This window comes from Malurus melanocephalus, unplaced genomic scaffold (assembly GCF_030028575.1).
Source record: "Malurus melanocephalus ecotype Western Australia unplaced genomic scaffold, MMel_1.1 scaffold_2, whole genome shotgun sequence".
Lineage (NCBI taxonomy): Eukaryota > Metazoa > Chordata > Aves > Passeriformes > Maluridae > Malurus > Malurus melanocephalus.
Genome location: NW_026623234.1, coordinates 3140032 through 3167083, shown reverse-complemented (window position 1 = coordinate 3167083; position 27052 = coordinate 3140032). Strand labels below are relative to the sequence as shown.

General features: G+C 46.2%; 1 protein-coding gene across 3 annotated transcripts; it reads right to left on the bottom strand.

The window, feature by feature from the left end:
• Window positions 1–865: 865 nt before the first annotated feature.
• ARHGAP1 (Rho GTPase activating protein 1) lies at window positions 866–26976 on the bottom strand. Of its 3 annotated transcripts, none has more exons than XM_057365042.1 (14): window positions 26914–26976; window positions 21800–21977; window positions 20899–20991; window positions 15689–15718; window positions 10391–10478; window positions 10020–10151; window positions 9437–9523; window positions 8702–8800; window positions 7908–8015; window positions 6626–6702; window positions 6172–6249; window positions 5532–5660; window positions 5276–5379; window positions 866–4647 (listed from the first exon to the last, which is right to left on the bottom strand). In XM_057365042.1, exons 2-14 carry the CDS (start codon window positions 21930–21932, stop codon window positions 4468–4470), a joined length of 1338 nt encoding a protein of 445 aa, XP_057221025.1. In that variant the 5' UTR covers window positions 21933–21977; window positions 26914–26976; the 3' UTR covers window positions 866–4467. The 3 variants fall into 3 exon arrangements, with proteins under 3 accessions (XP_057221025.1, XP_057221034.1, XP_057221041.1); XM_057365051.1 differs by lacking the exon at window positions 26914–26976 and adding an exon at window positions 24388–24552; XM_057365058.1 differs by lacking the exon at window positions 15689–15718.
• Between the last annotated feature and the right edge of the window lie 76 nt (window positions 26977–27052).

Below are 27052 nucleotides of genomic sequence, written 5' to 3'. Positions count from 1 at the left end.
AGCAGATGTTGCTGCAGCACAATGATGGGCAGTTCACTGTGACAAAGCCCAGAGCCAGGACCAACTKCAGCACTCAGAGGTTTGAGATCTCGCTGCAGAGCTGGCATGTTAACCACACCCACCCTATTATAGGGGCTGTATCAACCTATGGAAGGAGAACTAGCAACACRGGGAATCCCTTAACTGGACAGTTTATGAACAATAAAAACTGAAAAGCAGYACACAGTTTAGACATGCAAGTGTTGACATCAGCATTAGCACACGCTGACACACCATTGCTGACATCCCAGCAGTCAGGCTATTGCCCAATRCTGATGGTTTTAGCTCCAGCACTCTCCATTCTGCTCCTAATTCTTGCATCCTGGCAAAAGGTTAGTGATGTAATGGGCAGATCACAGTCTTTAGGGAAAGGTAGTGAACTGGATGTGGATCAAGGAGTGTGGTGGTCCTAATGTGACTGTTGTTCAAGTTAGCAAAACACAKTAAATGAGAAGGTGCAGGCTTCCGCTGTATGTATTGCTTGGCCACAGAATAAATTTAGCCAGCTAATCCTAAAGGGGCTCCCATTTGGCACCTAGGACAATCCTGGGCAGAYTGCTCATCATACCTGGAAGATGGTAACATGGAAGGAGAGCCCTGTTCAGGAAAGAGCCAAATCTACACTACTTCCATTTTTGTTTTAACTCTSTTTCCAGCCCAAGGCTGCTGCAAACGAGTATTTCTTCAGTTACTCACCTAGGAGGCATTTCATAYTTCCTTTCCTCCCTCTCAGCATGGCTGTGGTTGGCAGCATAGGGGCAGCCCTACTTCTGTTTCTTGTAGATGTAGCAGCCAATGCTGCTGCCACTTGACAGACATACCTGGATCTAGGATTACATTTTGACCTTTATTGAAATACAAAAAGTGCAAACTGTGAAATACAAGATTGGTGCAGATTAAAGGAAAACAAACAACGTGAACCGTGGAAACACAGGCCTTCACCTGATGAACATCAATAAAGAAGAAAGCAGGGAATGCCAGCAACAAAAGCAAAGCCWAAATTTTTGCACAGGAGCCCCCATGCATAAAAAAAGGAAACTGGGACCAAACTGGCCCTCAGGTCACACATTGCCACAAGGCATCTGGATTGCCCTAGACCCCCTGCATTGCCCAAAAGCTCTGGTGTCAGCTCACAGTTTGGGCCAGGGAGTGATCAGGGGCCATTAAGACAGCAGGAGGCTTAGCAGAGGGGAATGTTCTAGGTGCTGAAAGCAGGAGGTTGATTGAACAAGTACCCCCACAGGAAGAAATGGCTAACAGCTAACCTGAAAGACAAGCCAGGGRAGAGACCCTCGGGCAGCTCTACAGCAAGGAGAAAACCAACGCAGACCAGCACCTTAATTGTGTACTGACCCCAACCTACACAAGGCAGGGAAACACAGCCCAGTCAGCATCCTGCCCTGTGAGGAGGGAATTTAACCCCCTGGCCTCAGCAGGGGCAGGCTCTGATAAGCACCCACCGGCACAGGCTGCAGGCAGCCCTGGGCCACTTCCTTGCTCAGGACACAGGAGGGATATTTCAATACAAGGCATTCAGGAGAACAGACTGCAAAAGCAACCCTGGTTACTGTGCCTGCTCCAGGGCCCTCAGCAGCTCCAACACAAGGAGCAGCAGAGGAAAGGGGATATTTACACTGGGTCCCTTCCAGGATTTGCAAGCACTTTCCCACCATGAGCAGTAGTAGTTCCTGAACACTCTCTGAATCTGCTCCCTGCAGGCACTGAAATGGAGCAGGCTTTTATCCCTGCCTGCAGGGGATGCACCAGCCTCTGTTTTGCTAAAAAAGGAAACGCCATTTCAAGAATTCACTAAAAAAAGAACCCCAAATCCCCCCCCCCCAAAAAAACCCAAATCACCAAACCACAGCCAGAACTCAAGACACTTGCAGAAATCCCCACCTTCCCCCTACACAGGAGCTACTCCAGCACTGCTCCTCAGGCTATAGGGAACAGTGTTTGCTGCTCTGCAAGTCTGGAACATGCCACCTTCCCCAGAGAGTGCATAGGGCCAGGCCTCATGCATGCAGGCACTTGGATTCCAGGTTGCTGAGCTTGGGCTTGTTTGTCCCAGAAGTTGGCTGGGCTTGCCTTTCCTTTAGGGATATCAAGGTGAGGCCAGTGCCAGTGGCAGATACAGTCAGAGCACCAAGTCTCCTTCTCCCCCCACCAAAGCCTCCACAGAGCAATGCACCTGCAGGGGAAGAGGCTACACTGGGCTCCCTCAGCCTCCACAGCCTTGCCCCTTAAACACTGGGGCAARTACAACTCTCTCTACACCAGTCCACCCCAGATTACTCCTCCACAGCACATCAGCCCTGCTAACTCACTCTAGAAGAGCTCACAGATGAATTAGGAGCAGATTACCTCCAAAACATTCACTTGGCTACTGCTGTGATTTTTTCAGAATGAAACAATCCTGGCCAAACAGGGAAGGCRCCTACTCTTGGAAGAGGGAGGGAGGCTTGAAGAAGTCAGCAGCCTTGTACCCTTCCAGAGGGCAAAGTCTTCCGGTATCTGGAATGGATCAGATCCAGTCCTATCTTAGATTATCTCTTGCTCCAGTCTTAGTAAAGCTCACTTTCTTGTTCACTGTTCCCACCCACATGTTGGTGTGCCTCCTCCAAGCCAGCTGGCTGGACCTGCATTGCCTTGCAGAGCTGCCTGTGTTTGCACCTATCCCCATTCCAGAGTTTAGCAAAAAGAGCAATCTCCTTAATTCCTGCAGCAGATGTCACTTACTTTGATTACACCAGGGGCACTGACCTTTGGTCAGTGTTTAAAGGCAGGCTAAAATATGATGAAAAAGCAAATTCTATTTAGCATCCAGTAGCTTTTAAAACAACCATTCTGCTTGGTCCAAAAGATTTGTCYCCGAGGCCAGATGCAGCAGGGAGGGCTGGCCCCAGGCACACAGGGCACAAGAATACAAAGATCCATCACCCCAGTGAAGTAAGGCTAGAAGCTCCCTCGTAAAATCCTGACAGGCCCAGGCTAAGGAGAAGGATCTCTTTATTTTTTTTTTAGGAAATGGGAATGAGGCCACCTAAACCCAACAGTGATGCCCTAACAGTATTGCAGCTGCTCTGGGGAGGTGCCTGATCACCCTACTCTGAGCCTGCCTTGCAGAGCACCAGATCTCTCCAGTTGTGCCCAGGGCATACAGGATGCATCTGAGCAGATGGCAGGGTGGAAGGTATGAACCCAGGAGGACACACAGCAAAGGCCCTTGGCCTTTGGCCAAGGGAACAGCTGTTCCCTCACAGCTTTGGCACATGAGTGCTCAGCACCTGGGCAGAAATTTGTAATCCAGGCCTGGTGCACTCCATGGTGAGGGTCAGCCCCAGTCCTGAGACTTTCCCTCAAGGCCATGCTCTCTGTTACACTGTGCTGGGGAAAGTTGTGCTTAAAAAGACAACTAGTCAAGGCGGTYTGTGCCAGTCAGCACAGATACATACACCAGAAGGGGAGGCCTTCTGCTGCTGCAGGGACAGCCAGTGATCTTCATGGTGTTCAGCAGCTCAGTGCCACCAGGGCACTTGCTCCTGCCATTCAGACTCACCAGCTGTCAAAGGGTCACAGCTGGCCCACACACAGAGCCAGGCCTGGCACGAACATTCCCAGCCAGGCTGGAAGTGCTGCTGGAGGGACAAGCACACCTGAACTGGACTGCTGCAGGAGGCAAGTCAACCATTACACTCCAGCAAGCACTGAATAGTATCTACAGTGGGTGATCCCAGAAAGGCTGGGCTATGGGCTAAATTCACCTACGTTGTTTTGGAGTCTGACAGGTAACACASCCCACTGCCATGAGCCTATCCTTCACCCACCTGCCTAAAGCAGGAGGTTCAGAGTGGTGTTTGCAAGTGTAGGACATGCTGCCACCCAAAGCCAAGAGCTACTGCTCCCTTCCTTGCTTTAGGTGCTTCYGGGGAAAGGCAGGATGCATTTTCAGTGCTGAGAAATGGCACTCGCAGTAACAATGTCTCCATCACAAAATCCAGCAAGCCCACCCTTGCCCAGACAGCCCAGCTGTGGCAAGGAGGGGTGAGCTGGGGCTATTGGGAGCTTGAATAAAAAGATCTGTGCTGAGGAAGGGACCAGGAGGGCAGAAAAACTGCAYGTAAGGGAAGGAGGAAAGGAAGGTAGGTCGTCTGATAGGGCAGAAGACTGGTGATGAGCCCTGGAGGAGCTGCGCAGGTGGATTCGGACTCCAGTCTCAGCAGCTRGGAGACCAGCTCCCCTGCCCATCCGGAGCTGCAGGTGTCCTGCTCACTTACTTGCACGCTTTCAGCATCATCTCCACAGCCCTCACTCTGCTCATCACCCAGAAGATCAATGGTCCCTTAGTACTGGAGACAGCTTGGTCACAKCTCCAAGATAAAGAAGAGGGAAGGTGGGCACAGTGTGCAGGTGTGGGCTGGCCTAGATTCAAACCTCTGCAGTCTCAAACAGTTCCTTCTGGTGGTCCAGCAGGAATTTGGTGAAGGTATTGATAGGATTGATGGCTTTTAGAGTGATGGCCACATCTTTGGCCCAGAGCAGATTTGGGCCAAACACAACTGCTAGGTTGGTGTTTGTCATCTTGTTTCTGTCACTGTGAGCAGAAACCTGTGTGGGAAAGAAAAAGACCATTGTGAATCCTACAGAACAGCACAGCCGCTGCTCTCTATTCTTCCCCAAAGCCTGAGAGCTGACAGACTCCCAGAGAAAATGAAAGGAGAAAAGCTGACCAGGCCATATGTAACAAAAGGACCAAGACCACTGTCAGCTAATATCTCAACAAGTCCAGATCACCACTCATGATCTTTCCTCTTGCTGAAATAACMTTGCAGCAGCTTCCTTGGCAGCAGAAAGTACAGTAAGGCAGATCTGAGAAACCTCTTCTACTCAGCTATTTTGTAGTTCTACCTCCTCCCTGGGGAGCTTTCAGCTGCCCTGGTACAGACCACACAGGCTGTATGCCTGCACCTTTTAGGGTGAAGGCCTGCCTGTACCTCTCAGCATTCTGACAAGCAAATGCTTAGGCGAGTGCACCATGATCGTCCTTGAACTGTTTAGGCTAGTTCACCTTGATCATTCTTGATCTTTAAATAAGAACATAAGGTAAAGAAAGACAATTCCCTAGCCTGAGACTCATTTCCTCTCAGAGAAAAAGAGAGAGCAGGCAGACAAAAAGCTGACGCAAGGCACTTGAAACGGAACTGAAATACAGCTGCCCRCATTTGGAACTGCTCACCTGCACCAGAAAGGCTGTCAGTAAACGGAGCACTAGGTAGTTTTCTTCTGGCAAAGTCTGGAGAGCTTTGCAAACAACATCCACACGATTCCCCTCCTCCACATCTAAAAATCAAGACAGATGGGACAATCCTCAGCACCTATCCTGAGGAAAGCCCTGTTGGCAATCACAAGGTATCCCATGCATGTCCCCACTTAGACATCTTTGCCCCTAGCCAGTGCAACATTCAGGGAGTAGCACACTTGTTACAACTCACTCTGGAAGTTGACAACATGGCTGTAGAGGCCAAAGGTGAGGAGAGGCTCAGGTAGCTCCCTCAAGAAGGTCTTGAGAATCACAGCAGGGAGGTGGAYATCTTCATACTCCTGGAAATCTACAGGCACACCTGAGAAGGTAGAGCAGAGACTCAGTAGTGCTCACCAGCCAAAGCAGGACCTCCTCCAGACAAAGGATAGGACATGATGGTCAGAGCCCAAAACTAAGGAAGGGATATTTTAAAGAACACAGAATTAATCTTCTAGYAGAGTGGAAAAATATGTCCCAAAATCACATACAAAGCAATGCTGAATCCAGCACTACATCTTCAGAAGTCAGCAAATGAAACATGACTAAGTTTCTTCCTGGTCATCTTCAGTCCCTTCAGTATAACCAGAGTAAGATGGTATATCCCACCCAAGAAACAAGGAAACTTTCAGAGGAAAAAAGTGTACTAAGGGGAACATGAGTGGGAAGGAATATGCCTTCCATACAGCAGAACTCAGGTCATACCCCAAGATGAGGCCTCACCTACACACCTATCAGAGGAGAGGATCCATGATGGACTAGTTCCARGACAGTTTCCGTTGGACAGTAGTAGTGAGGGAATGAGAGGGGCTCTGATCTGTTTGGGCACTTACCCATGTTGTATTTTTGCTGGACCTCTCTGACAACCTGTGTATTTGCTGATCTCCGGAAAATCCCCTCTGTAGTAAGAGCTGTGAAGTGAGAGCAGATGGAGAAGAAAGATGAACCATGTGAGTCTCCAAAAATGCTGTCCTTAGCATAATCCATGCTGTAGGGCATTCAGACAGATGTTAACAAGTCTCTTCTATTAGAATACAACAATTCTTTCTGCTTCTATTATCAGACAAAGGATACAAGCAGCATTTGGCTATTCTTATTCAAGTGGAAGGATGGAGTCCTGAAAGAGGTCTCCTAAGCCCTGCACAGTCTCACTTGAAGGCTAACTCACCTAGTTCAGGCTTTACACCCTATTCTAGACTGCTGTTCTTTATCTTACCATAGTCTTGATGGGAGCTTGAACAGAAGGGAGGTCACTGATAAAGGACTGCAGCTTCCCCAAACACTTACCATGCTCTTGCAAATGGGCAATGGTGTCTCTGACCACCAGAGGAACAGGAGACTGATCAGGGCTCTTCTCCCTGAGACTGAAGCAAGAAACAATTACATAAGTGTTACACATAAGTGGTACACAGGAGTGGTCATGCCCTGCACGCAGCCCCCAGCTCTTGAAGCTGCCCAAACAATCTGTACTACATATGATCTTGCTATCCCCATCCCTGCTTCAGACATTATTCCAGTCTTCTATCCTCTTTACCMATCATGTTACATCATTCAGTGGAGCAACTATGAGCTCATTACKAGACCACAGGAATATTTTTCCATCTTCTGTAAAAATCACAGACTGTATATGTCAGGGCAAAGGGTTTCCCAGAAGGCAAGGATGCTAGTTTTGAATCAGATTAAATGGGTTACACTTCCTTTTTCCTTTTCCATAGGAACAAGGGCAGAAAGAAGTTGACACACGAGAAAAATAATTTTAGCCACCACACCCTTGTGACAGAAGATTTATCAACACAATGGAAAACCTTGTGACGCCAAGGTGTTCGCTGCCACCCTCACATTTGACTGACCACACCACCTGATAGCTTGGAGCTGTTCACCCCTCCCAGGCTACTAACAAGCTCAGGCACACRGCACCATGGGAAACACCATCTGGAAATGCTGCATTGAAGCTGCGGAATGTGTTCCCAGACTGCCTCAGAGGATCTGTCTAGCTACACAGTACTGGCTCCTCCTCATTCCCTGGGGAGGCAAAACCACACTCAGTTAAAAATACCTTCAACACTTACTCAGTATCACTAGCCCTTGCCAGTGTCTATGTTTGCCTGTGTCACTGTGCAGGAATGGGGAGTGGGATTCACTACAAGAGTGAATAGAAGTGCTTTTAAAATAGAATTTATGATATGGAAAAAAACTAAGAAACCAATCTGCAGCACTGCTCAAAGTAGCATAGTCCTAAAGAGACCTCTGTCAGCCTCTTAAGGACTTCCTTTGCTTAAAAGGAAGTTTCTAGTGCCATAAAGCTGTTCCCATGGTCTTTACTTTGCTCCTCCCRTAGTGACCCTAAGCTGCAAAAACAATCCAACCCAGGGATCAAGAGGGTGGAACAGAACTGAGTCAGTCAGAATCTGGACATGAACACAGAGTTCCTCAGGAAAATTACTAAAGTTTTGTAGGAAGTCTGAACTACAAGAAATTCCACAGCCATTTTTGCTGTTGTTCAGTTATAAGTACAGTGATCTCATATAAACAAGTCAGGGCAAAAGCAACACAGTCCAGAGATACTCACTGCTGTAGGGAGACTCCAAACTGCTGGTTTGGCAGCGGTGGGCGTGGGGGTGTTGACTTCTGGGGCACTTGTGAAGGTTTCTGCAGGGATCTCAAGTATTCATCATACCTGCAGCAAAACACAGCCTAGTCAAAATCCACTCCACCTTCCAGAAAGTGCACGACCACAACCACTGGTAACAGCACCAGACCAGTATGGTCAATTACACTACGCAAAACCAGGACAGGCAGCTCTGGAGCACAAAAACAAACATCTGATTGCCAGAAAAACAACAGGGAGAAAATGAGAATTTATCCAGAATCAAGAGTTGGAGTGGCTGACTAACAGCGTGGGCAGGAGGCCAGGACAGCACTGCTTGTGATGAGACAGATGCACATGTGGGTGTGGGACAGGGAAGCAATCTGGTAGGACTGAGATTATGGCAACTTTGGGTAGTCCCAAAGACAAGCTGAGCAGTGCAGAATGAGCTAAACAGGTGCCCAGACATAGCAGATGCACGCCATGAGCTCCAGATCAATGTTAAGGTCAGCATCTTGTCCCCAGGGGTGAGTGGGAGATGACGGATTGGTGCTCCACTGGAGGAGGATTTTTAACTCAAGGACAGAACTGAGGACTTGGGCCAAGGACATGCAGAAAGGACTACAGAGAGAAATCATAGTCTTGAAGGCAGCTTGTCACCACACCATGCAAAACCACTGCCTGAGTGGAGCMATCTCTTCTTTCCTTTGCCACTCTTTCAAAGAAGTCCCCTCTCACAGAGCCCTAAGCAAGTGGGAGACAGGCAGTATTCTCACTTCAGCACTTGGCTTGGGATCCCCAACTGTTCCAGCTTCACATACTCCTCCAGCTCACTAAGGTAATTCACATAAAAAATYTTCCGTCCAAATTTAAAGCTGAAAAACAAGAGAAAGGTCGATACGTGAGGAATCGGGAAATCCAGTAACGGAACTGACTTTTTATAGAAAAGGAAAGCAGAGGGCTGCAAGAAACATCAGTGGGACACAGGGTAGGTATGGCTGAGCAACAAATATGCTACCCATATAGCTCTTACACTCCATCTATTTTACCAGGAGATGCAAAGGCTCTCCAACATGCATTAGATGCMTTAGCAGCAGCAGGCTCCCTAAAATGTTGGATTTACCCTTACTATGTTYATCAGTAGGCTTGAGAAAGTTCTACTCTCAATTATATCACAGAGTTATAATTTCAGTATCATATTAAATTAAATACAATTTGGACTAATACTCTCACTTCCTTTTTCACTATTAGCAGAGCCTACAACATTTTACTTCCACCTGGCTGGAGAGAAAAGGAGCAGCACAGCGCTGCCAACTCTGTAGGCTCTTAAAGAGGTAGTATTTCTGGTGTGTGAGTATTTCTGAGCTCAGGAATAGGAGGAGACAGAATAGGTGAGAGACTCCACAATAGCCTTGGCAGCCTGGGCTCACCTTGTGGCCCTCTGAGAATGCCCTATTGTTCCCCTGCAGTGTGACAATGTGGGTGAGCATCCTATAGTGCTTCCTTCCTACCTGATCAGAGGCTTGAAGAGTATCAGTAGGGTCTTGATGAACATGGTTGGGTGCACAATATACAACGCTTTGATGTTCTTCTTGTACCTGCCAAGAGAAGCCCAGTAAAAACAAGCTGTACTTTAAGCAGAGGAACCAATCTTTCCACAAGATTAAGGCACCCTGGTTGCTTCATCCCTTTTGCACTGAGCCTCACCATGTCCCAGTACCCATGACCTCTGCTCTCCCATGCTTTGTAGCTTGTCAGGCCACTCAGSAGCCTAAGGGCATGCTACCCTGTATTCCAAGATTTATCTAAAAGCAATAAGCAGCCTCACCAGGAGCCTACAATTATACCATGGGGCTGAAACACTTGCACCAGGTCCTGGGTTTGCTGCTTGCCTGTTGACTGAAAGGATGCAACTACAGAAGGAGCTGTTTATCCCACAATTCCTTCTGCATTAAACAACAATCCAGCTCCTTAAGSAGGAGAATAAGTGACAGTAAATTAWGATCACCAAGCTACACAGGGGGCCTGGGGAAGATCCCCCATGTTAGGTTACAGAACAGCACATAACATCCTTGCTGCTGCAGCCTCACGCACTTGCGATCGAATTCCCTGTAGGCATCCCGCAACCAGCTCAGGGATGGCTTGTTCTCACTGGTCAGGCCATGGTGCAGGTACACCAATGTGTAATCACTCTCCACATACTGGTCCAGTGTGAATTTCAGGTACCTGAGAAGAAAAAAYGGATGAACTCACTTTGTGCTCTGCTACAGAGGCTCTTCCTACCTTTGGGACTCCTTCTGTGTGCCRTAACAGAGGATTTGCATCTCCAGCAATGGAGGTAAGCACTTGGGAGGACATGTCCAGCTTAAGAAGATACTGCAGATGGATCTGTCCCCATGAACCCAACACCTGAGAATTAGGTCAGATTTTAGAAATTGACAGCAGCCTGCTAAGATTCTACTCACCCCAGCAGCTTCACATGATCTAGTTGATGACTTGGGGGCATCCGGCAGGCACTGAACAAAATTACTTTTCTTCCATATTTGTCATCACCTGCAGATAAAATGCCAGAAATTACAGGGAGTTTAAGGACTTCATTGTGGTCTTGGCAGCAAAGGGTAAAGAAAGAACGAGAAACCACCATTACAAGGCAGAAGTCTGGTTTGCCACAGCTGCCAGCAAAGCTAAATCTGATTTTCAGCAGTTACCATGGGCTTAGTCTGGAAGCAGAAACCTGAACACCAAGGGCCTGGCAAGTCAATGAGAATCAAGAACAGATTCTCTGCTCCAGCCCTGAAAGCAGAGAAAGGATTGAAAGCCAGAATGCCTCGGGGGCACACAGGGTTGGAGGCAAGTAGAAAGCAGAGTGCTCAAGAGCATTTCCTGCAAAGTTGTCCCTGGGCACTGCTCCTGATGTGCACAGGGAAAACTGCCCCTCATTGGCACAATAACTCCTTCCAATCTGCACACAGTCCCAGACTAACTGCTTAGAGTCTGGTGCATCTGTTTCTTGCTTCACCTGAAGCTTTGTCTTGCACACAGAACACAGGCCATTTCATACCCTGGAAAACAAGAAATTCCTAGAAAAAGAGCAGCTCCAGTCATATCCCAGAGAGAGGATGCAAGCATCATCATAAGTCTCTTCTACAGATGGACTAAGTAGGGCTGCTGGATTCTCCAGGGGGATTGTAGAATAAGCTCTTCACCGCTTCCTAGATTTTCCATCCACAGAGAAATTTTCCAGCCTGAGCCGGAAGGARCTGCAAAGTGCAGCACAATAAAGCATTCTTTGTAAAAACCATGCAGACAACAGTCCCCATCACACTCGAGCCAAATAACCCATAAAGCACCGTTATGTCATGGAGGACACTCCCAGCCACCACTTGAGGCATCAGAGACAACAAGCCAAGTTTTCCCCAAAGCAAGTCTTCAACCGTCAGTGGACTTCTGCCAGCAGAGATCTCGGCCCCATGAACAAAGCCCAAGCAGACACGCACGGCCAAGCTTAGCAGACATGCTGGGGAATAGAGAGATTTAGATAAGTGAGAATCAGGTCACAAATCTTGCAGGCATACAGAGTTTGAGGGAAAGTCTGATTCTCTCCCAGACACAACACCCAATCCATTTCCACAAAGATGACTTTTTTTTTAGCAGCAGTGGAGATGAAATGATTCCTTTAGTGTGAAGGGTTAAAGTCTTCCCACTGTTTTAGATACTCACCCTACTCTGAAACCTGTGTTTTCTTGTCAGGCAGAGAGTGGAACAGTGAAAGGGGCTATTGAGGTTTTACTMAATAATACCCTCCTTCCTCCCATATGGTAATTCATCTGATACAGACCACAGCAGAAAAGTAGCAAGGATCACTGCTTATGCAGGACAGACCTACAATACATCATTCCTCTTGAAATAAACCCTTTTCCCCACATGGATTTACCATATKCAGAGTATGCAGCCATTTTCTCACCAGAGCACAGGCTCTGGCCTTCACCTACCACTTGGCTACACTTGCCATGCAGCAACTGAGGCACCAGAAGGGCAAACCTGATGTTTCTGGAAACACTGCCTGTTAGTACCAGATGACCACTTGGTGCTGCAAATGGCAGCCAGAGAACTCATATACACTAGCCATGACAATTAAGATGTCACCAGCCCCCTTTTGTCCCCATCTTGCCGGAACAGGTTCTCTTGCTACTTGTTTATTTTCATTTTCACCTTGCAAGTCCCATTTTCAAGTCACCAGACAACACAGAATTTGCTGATGCACACAAGCCAGAAATTCTACAAAAGCTAATGGCAGCACTAGGTACAGGCCAGGAAAGGGGCGGCACAGGCCATCACATGGACATACACATGCGCAGATAAGGGGCAATTAGGGAGGAGCATGACCCGGAATGCAGGACTAGGAGAGAGTGATGCAAGGCTCATCTGGAACAACCAGATACAGTCACAGCCAGGCCACAAGACCAACATCACATYACATATCCCATGGTAGCCCACTCTCTGCCTAGCCCAGAGTTTCTTGGTAGCTTGCTAAGAGCCTTAGGGCCAGGTGTAGAGCAATTAAGTTGTCTATAAAACTAAGTGCAGSTTACAAAGTCCTGGGAAAGGAATATGGCATATTGTGACTTTTCCTGTTTGTCTTGAGCAACTCATATGTCYCTAAAGGACAAAGGGTCCTGTCTGCACATAGCACCGAGAAGATGTATTGCTTGAGAATCTGTTGAGTTTTATAGTGATGAAAGAGAATGGTCAGAAAGACAACAGATCTTTGCAGATCATACATTGCTCTATGCTAAATTCACTTAACTGAGAATTTATGTGTGCTATCTTCACTTAACTGAGAGGCTGCATTGCACATGAGAGTGGATGGTCTGAGGTCAGATGCAAACTGCAAGCTTGATCAAGGCAGGCCTTTGTGCTGCACAGCACAGCACCATGTTCATGTCATGTAGTGGGTGGCCATACACTCAGCTCAGGCTCTTAGGCACTGATTCCCAGACTTGGAAAGTCAGAGTTTGGGAGCCACATAGCTTAAACTACTTTCTCTGAAATAACACAAAAGCCTATGGCAGGGCCTGTGTGAAGCCGAAAATCTCGTTCCTTATATAGCCTTGGTGAAAACATCTGCGATYGCTGGTAAAGAATAAACAGACAATCCATGATTCTGCCAAAGCAGAGATGGTATGTATCCCCTGGACAATTTCCAGGGCCAAGTAAATCAAAAGATAATCTACAGTGCCCTGGATGACTGAAAAAGGAGTGGCCTGCTTTGCCTTCCAAATCAGAATGAATTTATGCATGAGACCTGCAAAGGAACCAGCATGCCCTTTTSTGAGTTCTGAGTTTTGTTCATTTCATCACACTGAGCTGAGCCTGTCAACACAGAAACTTTCAAAATCATCAGCTGCCAATCTTGTTTCTACCTGACATACATCTGATCAGTCTCCTTCCTCCAGACATGACAAAATCAAAAAGTCAGCATCAAAGCTGAACAATCAGTTGCTCCAATTTATAAACAAGAACCTGAAGCCCATTCCCTGCATTCTTGGCTGTTGRAGGAAACTACCTGCAGGTGGCCCCTCTGCCTCCTACAGAACAGATTCTTATCAGGTTTGATCTTTCCCAGATGCTCCATCCCTTGTACTACTTGCTTTCCTGTTTGCAATATTAATCTTACGTGTCTAGGTTTTCACCCCTTGTTTGCAATTGCAAATAGATGAAGTTTCCACTGAACACAACTACAGACCATGAAGTAATCACTTGGCTTCTAAGGCTGCCTCCTACCTCCCCCAGATGAGGAATGCTGGATATTTAACAACAAACCAATAACCATTTACATACCATCAGTACTCACAGAGAGCCCCAACTTTGTGAGTAAGTTAATACATAAAAATATTTTCAACGTACACTGGAATTAAACTACCTCCCTGAAGGATGCAATTCAGATTATTTTTTTTCTAACAACGAAGAGCAAGACAGCAGCCAATAYCTAAAGCCTCTCCAGTCAAGACAGCTGCTCATTTAAAGAGATATTATCTTGCAGCACTGATGGACATAACCTACTGAACATTGTTATGGCATTTTTAAGGCCTGAACTGTGTTTTTSCTCTCTCCCAGAAGGTGGCATTTCCAGGGCACTTCTGAGACAAGGGGCAAGGAAAATCATTATTGTGTTTCTGTGCAATGAGTGCAAGGCCAAACTTCRGAAAGGGCTGAAGCTGAAATACTGACGCTATTGTTTCAGACTGAAACMCAAACTTATCACAGCAGAAATTCAAGATGGCAATAATGTCCCAAGACAGGACTTTTAGATGAATCTGCACAGCCATCATGGAAAATACATGCTTGGCTTGCAAATCCTGTTATTTACTATTTCTAGGTAAATAGTAATATATCCATTACATATCTTGAAATAGATCCTTTAGCATTTATGTCATGATTTCAGGCACCCTAACTTCAGTCTARAGACTCTGCTCATTCCTACCTTCATTAGGTAGCCTCGGTTAAGCGCCCCCTTGTTGAAAGATTCAAATGGGAGTATCCTGGTACTTTGATACTGAGAGAATGAAGAYGGATAAAACTTGCCACTAAAAGCTAGTGTTACTGGTAGAACAGCAAAGTTAACAGAGTTCAGTGTCAAGGAGAGGGCACCCCTACAGAATACTGGAACATCACTGTGCAAGTTTCACAAAGCTTAGCATGTTTAATCAGAGCCACTGTCAGTAAAACACCTGTCAAATRTAATTTCATGTTCCTGCTAAGCTTATGTCACAGCTGGGAAACGTTTAAGTATAGTAGATTTTAGTTGCCTATTGAATTCCAGAGTGGATTTAGCCCTGAAGGAAAAGAAGGTAAGCAGCTCAAAGCAGAAGTATTTTAATACATTATATCTTTCACYTTGATATTCTCAATATCCAAACACTGCCAGAATCAGAAAGCCGTATGAAGTGAATATAGTTTTAACTGATACAAAAKATACTACAGGGTCAGATTAAAGAATGCAGAATGGGAGGATGTCTGAGAGCATGGAAAATGGAGAAGATTCCACATAATGAAGAAACGAGAATCAGCATTTCTATGAATTGTGTGAAGGTCTTAGCAGGAAGAATTTCACACCAATAGAAGTTTTCATCTACACTGGGAAGCATGAAAGCATCAGCAGCCAAATTATTGAGAATTAGGACTGAAGTCTGGAGAGTATTAACAAATGCTCAGCAAGCACAGGGCAGTCAAGCACAGCTTAGGGTGAATAAGTTACCAGAACATAACATCTCTGCAGCCAAATGGAGAAGAAATAGGTAACAGTTGTTTTCAGAGGGAGAATCCAGTTTAAGTGCCAGCTGCTTAGGACGTGAGTGCAGCAGCAGATGATGTGAAAGAATAGGAAGCAATCCTAGAATGAACTTCCAAAGCACATATGATAAACAGGATAAACTGGAGTTCAAACTGAACTGGTCCAAGCAGGCCACCACCAYGACAGGAAAAGAAAGGGATTTACACTGAGACCCATGAGCCCCAAAGTGCCCAACGTAAAGCCCACATGCCAAATTTGGCTCAGATGATTCTGCTGTGCCTGAGGCAGAGGTGCAGCCCTCAGATAACAATTCTGTGCAGCCTTTGGACTCCTGAAAAATTGCCAGTGCAGCCTAAGGCTGAGCAAAGTTTGGGCTCCCCTGAGACAGTCCAGCTACAGGCCATGGTCATGCTAAAGGAATACCATGATCTACAGAACCAAATGTTAGTGCCACAAAGAATCTACCTACCTGGTTGGGCCCCATCAAGTGCACCCTGGTCTGGAGGAACAGAAAAAAAGTTATAGCAAGCCAAGCTTTGCATTCTTTCCCAGAAAGAAATCATGAGGGTAAAGTCTGAGAGTCTAGCCAGACTGCCACTGGGATGCATTTAGCTGCGGTCTTGCAGCATTCAACTCCTTCCATTTCATCTTTCCCCATGCTCCTCTCCAAAGCAGCCTTATCTAACAATTAGAGGCAATAACCCTTGATTCCCAAATCTCTTTCACATTTGCAACTAGTTCTTTATAAACAGAGTAAAATTTCTGGCCCTTATTGTTACATCTCTTCTGCCACCAAAATTGGCAACTGCTGCACTGTCACTTTTAAAAGGGTTAATTGCAATTAATTCTGAAGACCTCTGAACTTCAGAAGTCTACAGAGAATGGCATCATACCATATGAATAACACATCCCACAACAATAACTTTTTTTTAAGATCAGTAGAGTCTGAATAAAAAAAAAATAAACTGCCAATTGAATTTTTTTAAAAAGGTTCCTCTTTATGAAGGCATTTATTATCACACCCAGCCTTTTTCCATCACTCTCACAGCTATATACTCAACAGAACTACATGGGCCTATCAAGACAGGAGCCTTTGCATAGCAGGGCTCTGAGAAGAAATTCTCCATTCTCTTGGTCTCCCTTAGAAACTTAAAATGAAGTCCTCACATACTCTCCCTTCCCTTGACCTTGCATGTCAAAATACGGTGCGAAAGCTGGGCTTGCTTTGGATGGACTCAGTCCTACAGAGGCAACTCATCATTTTTTACCATACAAAATATTCTTAAACAAACCAACAAACAAAAAAGTTGAAAGCCAGAAACCACATCCAAAAGCAGCAGAAATGCAGGCAGCCTGTTTTAATGGAGCCAGTAACAATGTACCATGCCTAAGGACGGGAAAAGCACCCTTGTTATCCTTTGCTAAAGGGCCTTTGCTGAGCCCACCAGCCACCAAAGACCAAGTGCAACACACTTTCAGCACGAGTTTTGTGCGCAGCTTCCACCTTTGCCTGCCTACAGAAAAAAAACAGCTCCAAGATTGGTTTTACTCCCCCCATGTCAATCACCAACACCAACAGCAAATCATCAGCTCTAGCTACAGCTTTTGGCACCTGCAGCCACAATGTCTGTTGGGTAGGTTTGGTGCCAGACTCTTCAATGAGAACATATTTACTGATGAAACTGCAGCTTCAGTCCAGCAACCCAAACAAAGGTACACTCATAGCTCTCCACCTTGTTTTCCCACTTCAGTTACAAGTCTTACACATATTGGTATCACAGTTTTTTTGTGAGGGAAGCCCTGCAGACTGACAAACAATGGTATGAGGCAGATTTCCCACAAAAACTAGCAGAAACATGCTCCGAGCTTCAACAAAGTTTTGAAATCACTGGGCAGGAATTACATAGCTGGAGTATATAGTGACAGTCATTTTCCTGACACCTGATACACTATCTTCTACCCTCCATGGCAGTAGAAATTCATATGCCAATATATGTTAGGCCCATGTTTTCTTATCCCAAAAGAAAGCAAAGCAGTGATTGTGTAAAATGGGMATGCTGATGGAGCTCATAGCCATAGTTTTGCACATTGACCACAAAGAAGAGACCTGTATTTCAGACTGGGCAGCAGAACAAGGAAGGGACACCTTGCCAGAGCTGACAAGAGCCTTGCCTTCCCACACAGCCAGAGGTTTCCAGTATGAACTGCCATCTCCAGAGACCTCCTTCAGATTCTTAACTACTTGCCTCAGTTTTGCAATTCAGCCTGTGCTAAAATTCAAGGCCAAGACTATGCAACATGTAGTCTGCCTCAACCACCAAGAAGATGGAAGCAGCACCTTTGCCATGTAAGCACTGGCAYGAGAACACAGAAACTCTCATCATAACAGACTGGGGATAGTTCATTAACAGCCCTCAAACAGGAGCTGTTTCTCCTGAATGCCATATGATGTGAGCAAGGGAAAAAACACATTTTGCAGAAGAGGTTTGTGCAGTGAAATCAAGCCTCTTCTTACAACTTCTGGCCAGGTGTAAAGATGAATTTTACTGCTACAGTGCTCACAAAAAGAAGCTCTCAGAGTCAAGAACAAAACCACACACAGACCTCTCCAGAGCCTGCATAAAACACTCCATAAAYACACACCTTGAAGCAGGTCTGAAAGGACCAGCAGAGCGCCATCTTCCTCCTTCAGAAGAGCATCGAGTCCCAGAACCAAAGGATGTTTCCTTAAACTAAAATATTATGATTCCAAATGATACTCCAGTTCTGAGTACTCCCTCAGGACTGTGGCCTGGATGCCTTCTGCTGTCATCTCTGTGTAACAYGCCACCACATGGGACAGCATGCTCCTTTCCCAGGGACAGCCTCTTCCAGCAAGATCCCAGTYCCCAGAAGAGACAGGAGCACAAGACACAAAGCAGAGTCTCCATGAAACTGCTGCACTATTTTAAAGTGAAAAACAACCCCCAAAAACTTTTTCAGAACAAAATCTACAAAGAGTTTCTAYGTACTTTCCCCTCTTTAGGTCAAATAGCCATATTTTTGAAATCCTTGCATGCCTTGAACTGAAACAGAAATTAAGGTCAGCTAGAAAATGAGYGTGCTAACTTTTTGTCATCAGAACTGGGCTTTTATTTAGTTATTAACACCATGAACACACCCAGTAAGAAGCAATTACTTTTCTGACCACACGGGATTACCCGGGGATCATAGAGTTCAGCCCAAGGATGGGAACCAGCCTTCTGCTTTTGTCTCAAAATAGCATCATCATTCCAGAATATATTTCAGGGCAGGCAGGAACAGAGWCAGCCTTATGCTTTCTGCTCTGAAGTGTAGATAAGGAAAGGACATGGGACAGAAAACTAATAAATCAACAGAATGGATAAAACTACCCTTAAWCTGCTGCCATTTACTAATATTTATAAGAGAACTAGGGTAAAGTTACTTTGTTTCAGGCTCAGCTCAGCCAGTGTTCACTGCACRTGGAAGTGCTGACAAACACAACTTGTCAGCAGAGCCAGATCCAAACAGTTTCATATTAATCCTCCAGTTAGATTTTATTCTCCAGGCTACTTCTAATACCATTTTTCCAGACTTTCCCAGATTGTTTGCCYCCAACAACAGTCCAGAGAACACTACCCTATTTGGTTCTCTGAACAGTTAAAACTATCAATTATTGACCAATTCACCCCAGAGCTCAAATTACAACTCAGACCCCTTTGATCAACTTCATAAATTTTCCTTTCAGGAGATGAGAAACCAGCAAATGTATGGCAGCAAATCATCTATCTGGAGCTGTGCTCCAAGCTCTCCCAGTGCCAAGAAAGGGATCGCACCACACTGTGTGTGGGACCATCACATGCTTTCACACACATCAGCTACCGGAGAAAACTGGCCAGCAAGAGCCAAGAACAGAAGCTTCTCTGAGCTGTTTCTGCACTATACAGAGACACCACAGGGACACAGAGCTCCCTAGGAATACAAATTTAAACCACAACAGGGGAGAGATCCCGTTCAGAATGCAGGCACGGCTCCCAGTCAGCCACCATCCCAGCCTGAAATCTCTTCAGGAAGCTGGCTAATTCTTCATTTGCTACCCCAGACCGTGTCAAATGGCAACATTCCAACAGCTGCTGACACACACCTCCARTGGAGTGATACTCCTTTCAGAGAGCTTGTGAAAGAAAAAATCATGTTACCTTGGAGCAGAAATCCTGCCGAAAGAGTGGTGTTTATATCAAGAGGCAGCAAACAAAGTATATCCTTGGTTTGGGCTGACATTCCACTCTTATCAATGTCTCTGATCTAAACTCTGCTAAGCACTTTGTCTGAAGCTTAGTCTAAAGCGAACAATTATCATTTAACTCAGCCTTTCCCAGAGTTCTCAAACTACCATTCACATTCCAAATATTCTAGCTATTACCACTGAAATGGTAGTGTCCACACATGCGTCCCTTTAGAGTTTCAGCAGYAAGGAGACTCTATAAACCCCAGTCCTGAAACTCCAGCCCCATGGAAAAGAAGCTTAGTAATACATTTGCAAATGAAAACACTTGTGGCAAATCTATAAGACATAATGGCCCAAATGTCAAATACCTGGTCTGTCAAACTGAAGGAGACAATAAACAACCAAGTTTTGAGTTTGCCATTACAATTTAGCTCCACAAAAGACAAAACATGAGATCAGAAAAAAAGAAAGCTCATTTGAGAAAACTGCCCAGGAAAAAATAATGTCAAGCCAACTCTTACCCAAAGTAAGTGCCYGAGACTCTTTCTTTTGTGGTCAAATTCCGCTGCAGAACAATACTGAATCAGGATGACTCCAGCTTGTGCCTCAGCTTCCTTGAAAATTTCACATATCGGGCAGGGACCAAGATACAGAGAGATGGCAATAGAAGGGGTAGGAGGTGCCAGTAGGAGGGGTAGGAGGTGGCTATAGTTGATCAAGAAGTATGAATCCAGTCACAACAGGTTGAAGAAGTGCTTTTGGATTTTTTTTTAAACAAGGAACACAAGACAAACTGGCCTTAGCCTTCCCTYAGTCCCAGGGCAATCCMAAAAACACCCCAAATCTCTTTCTTAYGGARTTCCCAGCAGTAAATCACCAAGGGTTAGCATAAATAAAAAAATATGGACAGGAAAACATGAAGAAAATCCAAATGCTTGTGACCCTAAATGAACAGGTCTTTCCTTGCAATGGAACATGGGCCTATTCCCCCTGTATCAGATTTCTGTACATGTTATTTCTGAACAGGATGGCAAGCTCTGCCCATTCAGATAAGAGAGATACTACTGTGGATTACTCAGTAAGCTGAGGACCTTACAGCTGTATTGCTTAACTAGGTAATTTCTGTGGCATTATCATGCAAAAAGCATTTTTGTTCTCAGGATGTAGTAAAGGGCCATATCTGAAACAATGGAGAAAAGCAACTGAGTCCTGATAACAATATAATCAAGACAGCAAGAGCCAAAAAGGAACCCAAGCTTAGCTGCAGTCAATGGAAAATTACACTTATCACAAACATTCAAGAAGTTTGGTGCTCCTTCTCTTTACAGTGCCACCTGTCATTGTCACTTGGGTCTGGCAAACAGCAGATATCCCCAGAYATCCCCTATTAGAAAAGCCTTTCCTCAGCCCAGCTGCAAAGGCATCAAAGGAGGGAACAGAAAGACTCCTACCTGCTACTTCCACAATGTGATGCCTGGCAATATCATAGTAGGGATCATCCCACTGCAGGTGAGAGACAGGCTCAGGGGAGCCTTTGGAGTCATCTGCACAAAGTACAAGAAACAAGCAATTAGACGAAGGAATCTGGAGCACATTGGCAAATACAAAGAGATAGAGGTATAAGAAAAAACAGCACTTCTGYGTGGGAAGGCAGGGACTAATGTGTGCAACTGTACACCTTAAAAACCCACTTTTGAAATTCTGAGTGGACAAGAGCAGCAATGACTTCAGAAGATTCTCAGTCCTATGAGGTCCATACATATCCCACAGAATGTACAATCTCTCAAACAACTGTTCAGATATATCACAAATATCCACAAATATGTCACAAATATTCACAAAAATGCAAGGACACCATCATGGCTTTTTAGAAAAGAAGGATCTTAACATCATTCCTGGATGAATGGTCATACTATATGTCCTTGCRCTAATTTTCCTGACCTCTTTGGACAGCAGTTCATAGCACAGAATTTCAGAGCAACAACTCAGATCTCCAGCCCCACCTCCCAGATGGAAGTTTGAGACTATTCCAAAGGCCAAACTCTCCTGCAAGAGACCTTAATGGAGGACACTCAAGGATTTACAGCATGTCTGTACTGTCAGCACCAAAATGTAGCCARGCACAAGACTGAGAAGAGCATATTTATAGGAGCTGGCTCTGCACTTTTTAGTGCTGTTCAATACTGATGTTGATTCACTTGGGTGTGGTGCAAGTTTAATGTGAGTATAAAGCTTTTAAATGGAGCTGGGACTGTCTGTAAATGTAGCTGTCTGTAAATATGACCACAATGCTGTAGGACAAACAACTGCTTTTTGGCCAAAACCCAGATCCCAAATAAGCAGGATACTTACCTGATTTGGGAAAAGCAGAGACTTCATCTGCTGGCCAGTTCTTATCATCTATGGAGGTCAGTTTGAGCTGGCTGAGGGACTGGYTGACTGAGTTTGGATCATCCTGAAGCTCCGACAATGGGTCTGTAGCCATGGTCCCCAAATACTGCAGTTTATTTTGCAGTGTCTAGAACAAGGACTGCAGAGATTGTTAGGTGAGACATACGGATCACAAATCTACCTCCCCACAGAGGCTCTTCCTCTTCTCACTGATTTTCCCCCAATACTCCTTTGTCTTTACTTATCCAGAGATTATGCTTCCTCTTCTCCTCAATACAAGCAGGAACTCCTCTTATTCCAAGCCAGGGGCATGATATGTCAGATTCTTTCAGCCAATTGCTATCAAAAGCCATCAAGAGCTATACCAACCCTGTCAGCAAGTCTCTGCTTGACCACAGCTCTGGACAGAACAGTTTCTCTCCTGAAACAGAAGCAGCACCAGGACGCTGTGGAAGGCGACAGGCTGCACCAGCCCCTGCCTGATACATTCCCTGTAAGGCTCTGAGCTCCCCCTCCCTCCGAAGGGCTGGCACAAAGCCCAGCTGTTTCCACAGTTGGCCCAGTGCTGGAAGCTTTCCCAAGAATCACCACCCCCCACCTCCTTCCCCCCATAATGGAGAACCAGAGCTCTCAACAGCACTGAAGTGGGTGCTTCAGTGTACTGGGATCTGAACAGAGAACTGAACAGCTCCTTAAAACAGGAATTTTTTAGGCTGAGCTAGTAAGACAGGGGGAACAACACACATACAACCCGCATCTCCTTTCAGCATCACCCAGTAAATCCTTTCGCCTACATTAACAGCAAGCAGCAAGAAAACATCTCTTTCACTGAAAGCCATACTGCCTAAATGAGTATTTTTCAACAAGCATGCCATAATACTGAGGAGACCAAAGAATTAAGAGGGTCCAAGAAATAGACAGCTCAGTGCATTTGCTGTTGTTTGCAAGTGTTTATCACTTTCATCTGAAGCAGAAGATACATTAAAGCTGGGACTGAGCTAGCACAGCATACAGGGCCTCCTAAGAGTACTAACTCTTGGAGACAATCTTGGGAAACRGCTGTTATTCTCAGAATTCAGGGTCCTGGAAGTAAGCAAGGAAACATTAAAAAGGACAACTAAATAGATCTGGATTGCTCACACACACCACATGGACAGTAATTCAGTGGCCACCAGGCAGCAAGCCAAGAGAACTGTAGAAAAAAAAAGTAACACCTTGCATCAGCAAGAGTCTTTGTAACGCTGTTTCACAGAGATGCTTGCGCTTATTTTGCATTATGAGRAGAGCAAAAGGTTCACAGACAATCTGAGGAAGCACAACACCTTAGTGTGAGAAGTATAACTGCAGTAAAGCTATTTCCTCCAGCAGAATGGAGAGAGAGCAATGATGTTTTGCATCTTCCATCCCTAGAGTCTGAATGTGTATATTCATCCAGAGAAAACAATGAAACAGTTACTGAGACTGAGCACAAAGGACAAAACCTGTGAGATGCTCTGGAAGGTGTCACATCTCTGCTCAGGTCTAAACTTGTTACCAAACTTGGAGATGCATTTTGAGAGCAGGAAATYGGATATTCAGTGTTTTTCCTCTCCCTTTGGACCATTCCAAGCCTATTACTTACTTCTTGTCCTTCCTTATCTGCTACTCACCAGTTTACAACCAGTTTTCACCTCTCTGGGGCTCCCAAAGGACAGGAAGCTACTGCTAATCAAATGCTTCCCAAAATATGAAAGAGCATGACATATACAGGCAGTAGATCACCAAGAAAGCACATCAGACACACAGGGACCCAYCACTGCAGCCATGCAAAGACCCAAGCAAAATTGTTCCCTGTCCTCTGGCGAGAGCTACAGAACTGCCTGACCTCCTCTGATCTTGACAGGGCAAAGAGCAAGAAATCATGTTCCCTGGAACCATGAGCTCATGCTGGAGCCACGCAGCAGGGGAGCCAAGGGACAAGGACTCCCCACCCCTAGCAGCTGATCTGATTTCTATGGTAACAGCAGGCACTGATTCCTATGACTCAGCGAGCTTCAAGCATTTCCCACAGGAGCTCAGYAGCCCAAAAGTCAGTACTCCATGCTCAGGAAGCATCCATGGCTCCCCAGTGCAGCCTCTCAGCATTCACAGCTATCAGGGACTTGCCAGCCCTGGTGGGGACAGAGGACCGATGTTCAACTGCTGCATCCACTGAGATGCCTTTCATGTGGGATTCCTGGGGATGCTCAGYAGCAACCATTTCCCCAAAGCCAAGTCCTCCCCCAGAGCAGCGATAGTACCGCCATAGGGCCRGCAAGTCACCAAGTGTCCCCACTTGTCCCTACACGGATCACCACTTGGCTTCACAGTCAACCTGAAGTACTCGTGCAGAGACAGAAGAGCCAGTTATTASATAGCACTGAGGAATTTCCCCTGTGGCATGAAATTAATCTTAGTGTGGCACCATGTGGAAGAGGGAAGCTGTTAGTAGGATCCACACTGGTAAAAGAGCCCAGTGCATAGTGCTCTTGCCTTACCCCTCGAAAAAACAGACAAGGCTGTCCCGATACCTTCACTCACAGCCAGCTCCATTCCTTGGCTCTAGATTAGTGCTTCATGGTGTTAATGGAAGGAGGATCCAAAGAAGACCTCTTAGGTTTCAGGTCCTTCTTGTGAAGCAGACTGTAGCACCCAGAGAGCCCCAAAAGGTTTGCAGAATTTTCTTGAGCCCTTTTCCAATATGCAAAAGGCAAAAGCACGGGGTCTCACATCAAATAACCATACAGTAGTTTAGGACATATAATCCTCTAAATGGTTGGGAATTAGCAGGTTCTGAGAAGGAGAGAACTGGAGTTAGGATGCAATAAACAAATTGAGGATCTTCATATGAGGATACACTGAGAGTACAGCTGCAGGAGATGCTTCCTCCTGTACTCAAAAATGATCCATAAGAAGGATCTGTCATTAAATAGAAAGTCCATATGTATCATGGTGATATAAATGGTTGTTAAAATTAGTGACATGTTTGTTCAAAATATTTCATGTTTTTCAACAATAAAAGACCATTTCAACAGATTTAATTCTGTTTAAAAACTGCACCTGTTTTACATAAATGTCATGGTAAGATGCAAGTGGTACATCCAYATAGCAAATAATAAGAAAAATTACATACCTAGATTTAAAAAGTAAAAATTCTAGCCAAACATTAAAAAACTAAAGAATCACACATGGCAGTAGAARCATTTACTCACTGCCAGGCTCTAAAGAGCAACTGATTCCTTTTTTCCAAGCATTTAAGTATGTTTTTGGCAACTACACGGCACCTGAATGCTTGCTCCCATCTAATAAAAATTAACTTCCTTAGATAAGAGAGACATGATGGAGAACAGCACATTCTGCTAAAGGAGAGAACTCAACGTGTTACAATACAATTTTCAGACAAATTCTGAGCTGGAGATTCCTTACACAAGATCCAGAATTTCCTCAGGGAAGACCAATCACCTATATCTAGAAAATCTTGGTAGTTGATGTTCACGCAAACTAATTTTTTTCTCCAATTTCAGTTTCACTGTTTTTCTACCACTTATTTCTAAGCTTCATCTGCTTGGTAGTTTCCTTTTCCTGTTTTTCTTCCAGATGTATTATTAGTTCAGAAGTAAATTACAATTCAAAATATGTCCATGCATATATTACCACACCCTGGAACTGTACACACACTAAAGAATTACAAAAGTGAAGTGGCCTCTTCTTCAGTGCCAGATGAACAAGCAATGTCAGATGCATGCAGTCCCAGTTATAGGATTATTTTTCTGACTCTGCTGCCATCCACATCTCCTCCCAGTTTTGGTTTATTTGCACAAATGTCTCTTCTTCTGTACACATCAATCAAGTCCCTGCACTTTGCTATAGTGTTAAAAACAAGCACATTGCAAGAAAAGGGGGTAGTTACTCAGCAGCAGACTTTCAGAGTACTCGTGGGCATGACTAAGCTCCAGAACCAAGACTCATCCTCAAAGCCCACCCCGTATCTTCCCTCACATCAAAACTGTGATACCACTGAGAGCATCATTACCCTGGCACTACCCTGAAAGARCCTCGAGGTCAAGGGCCAGATCAGCTTCGTCTGGCACACCAYGACCAGTTAACTCAGGACAGACACACTCTTGCTCAGGGAAGCTCTTTGGTCCTTCATTATTCCRACAGCTTTTTAATTGAGCAGCTTTCCTTCCCCAGTCATCTCCATCCATTTGCTGAAGGCCACCTCCGTGCTCGCTGGAAATCCACCCTAGCGAGCACTCAGCCTCCCCTTACTGGTTCTCTGCAGGATATATGAGAGCAAAATCGCAGAACTCTCCAAGTGCCCTCCCGGAACTGCTGCCCAAAGTACAGAAGTTGCTCTCAGCGCCGTGCAGGACTCGCCCAGGAGTCACATGAGAGGCAGTGGGGAACACACACAACCCTGCACGGACTGCACCCCTCCTCCTCATCATCATCGCCCTCTCTACCACACATCTATTCTCTCCCATTCCCTTCCACTGAGCTCCTGGGAGACCCCTGAGCTAACCTCAAGATTGCGAGACTCACAGATTTGCTATTTACACTGTTTAAACAAAGCTCTCCTAGAACCCGCCTGAAGGCAGCACAAATACCAGACCCTGCTGCTGGGCACCGGCATTAATGGCAGCCAGCGCCGCCGCGGCAGCCGCGGTCGGGATCAGGCAGCAGCACAGCCCGGCGGTACCTGACCCGCCGGCACCGGGCATGGTGACCGGGACCCCTCGGACTGCCGGCCCCGGCTCTCCCCGCCCCGGTGCCCGCAGCCCYTTACCGGCCGCGCTCCTCCCGCCAGCGCTCACCGGAGCGAACAGAGCGCTCCCGCACCAGGGGCGAGCCCGGCAACACCCGGGCGGAGCGCTCGGGGCTCCGGGCCCAGCCCCGGCCCGCTCAGCTCAGCCCCAGCCCCAGCTCCAGCCCCGCCGCCGGGCCGCTGTCCCGCTCTCCCAGCCGCACCAGCACAGGCCGCCGGGCCCCGCTGCTGCTCGCAGAGCCCGCCCGCGCTCCCCGGGCACCCCACACCGCCCCGCCAGTGCCGGTACCTGCCGCCGCCGCCACCCGCCTGTCACCGCCGCCCGCCGGAAGCGCGGCCTCGCCGCCGGGGAGCCCGCCCCGCCCCGGCCCCGCCCGCTGCCGCCGCCGTCCGGGCGCGTCCGGCGCTCCCTCGCAGCGTTCCGCCGC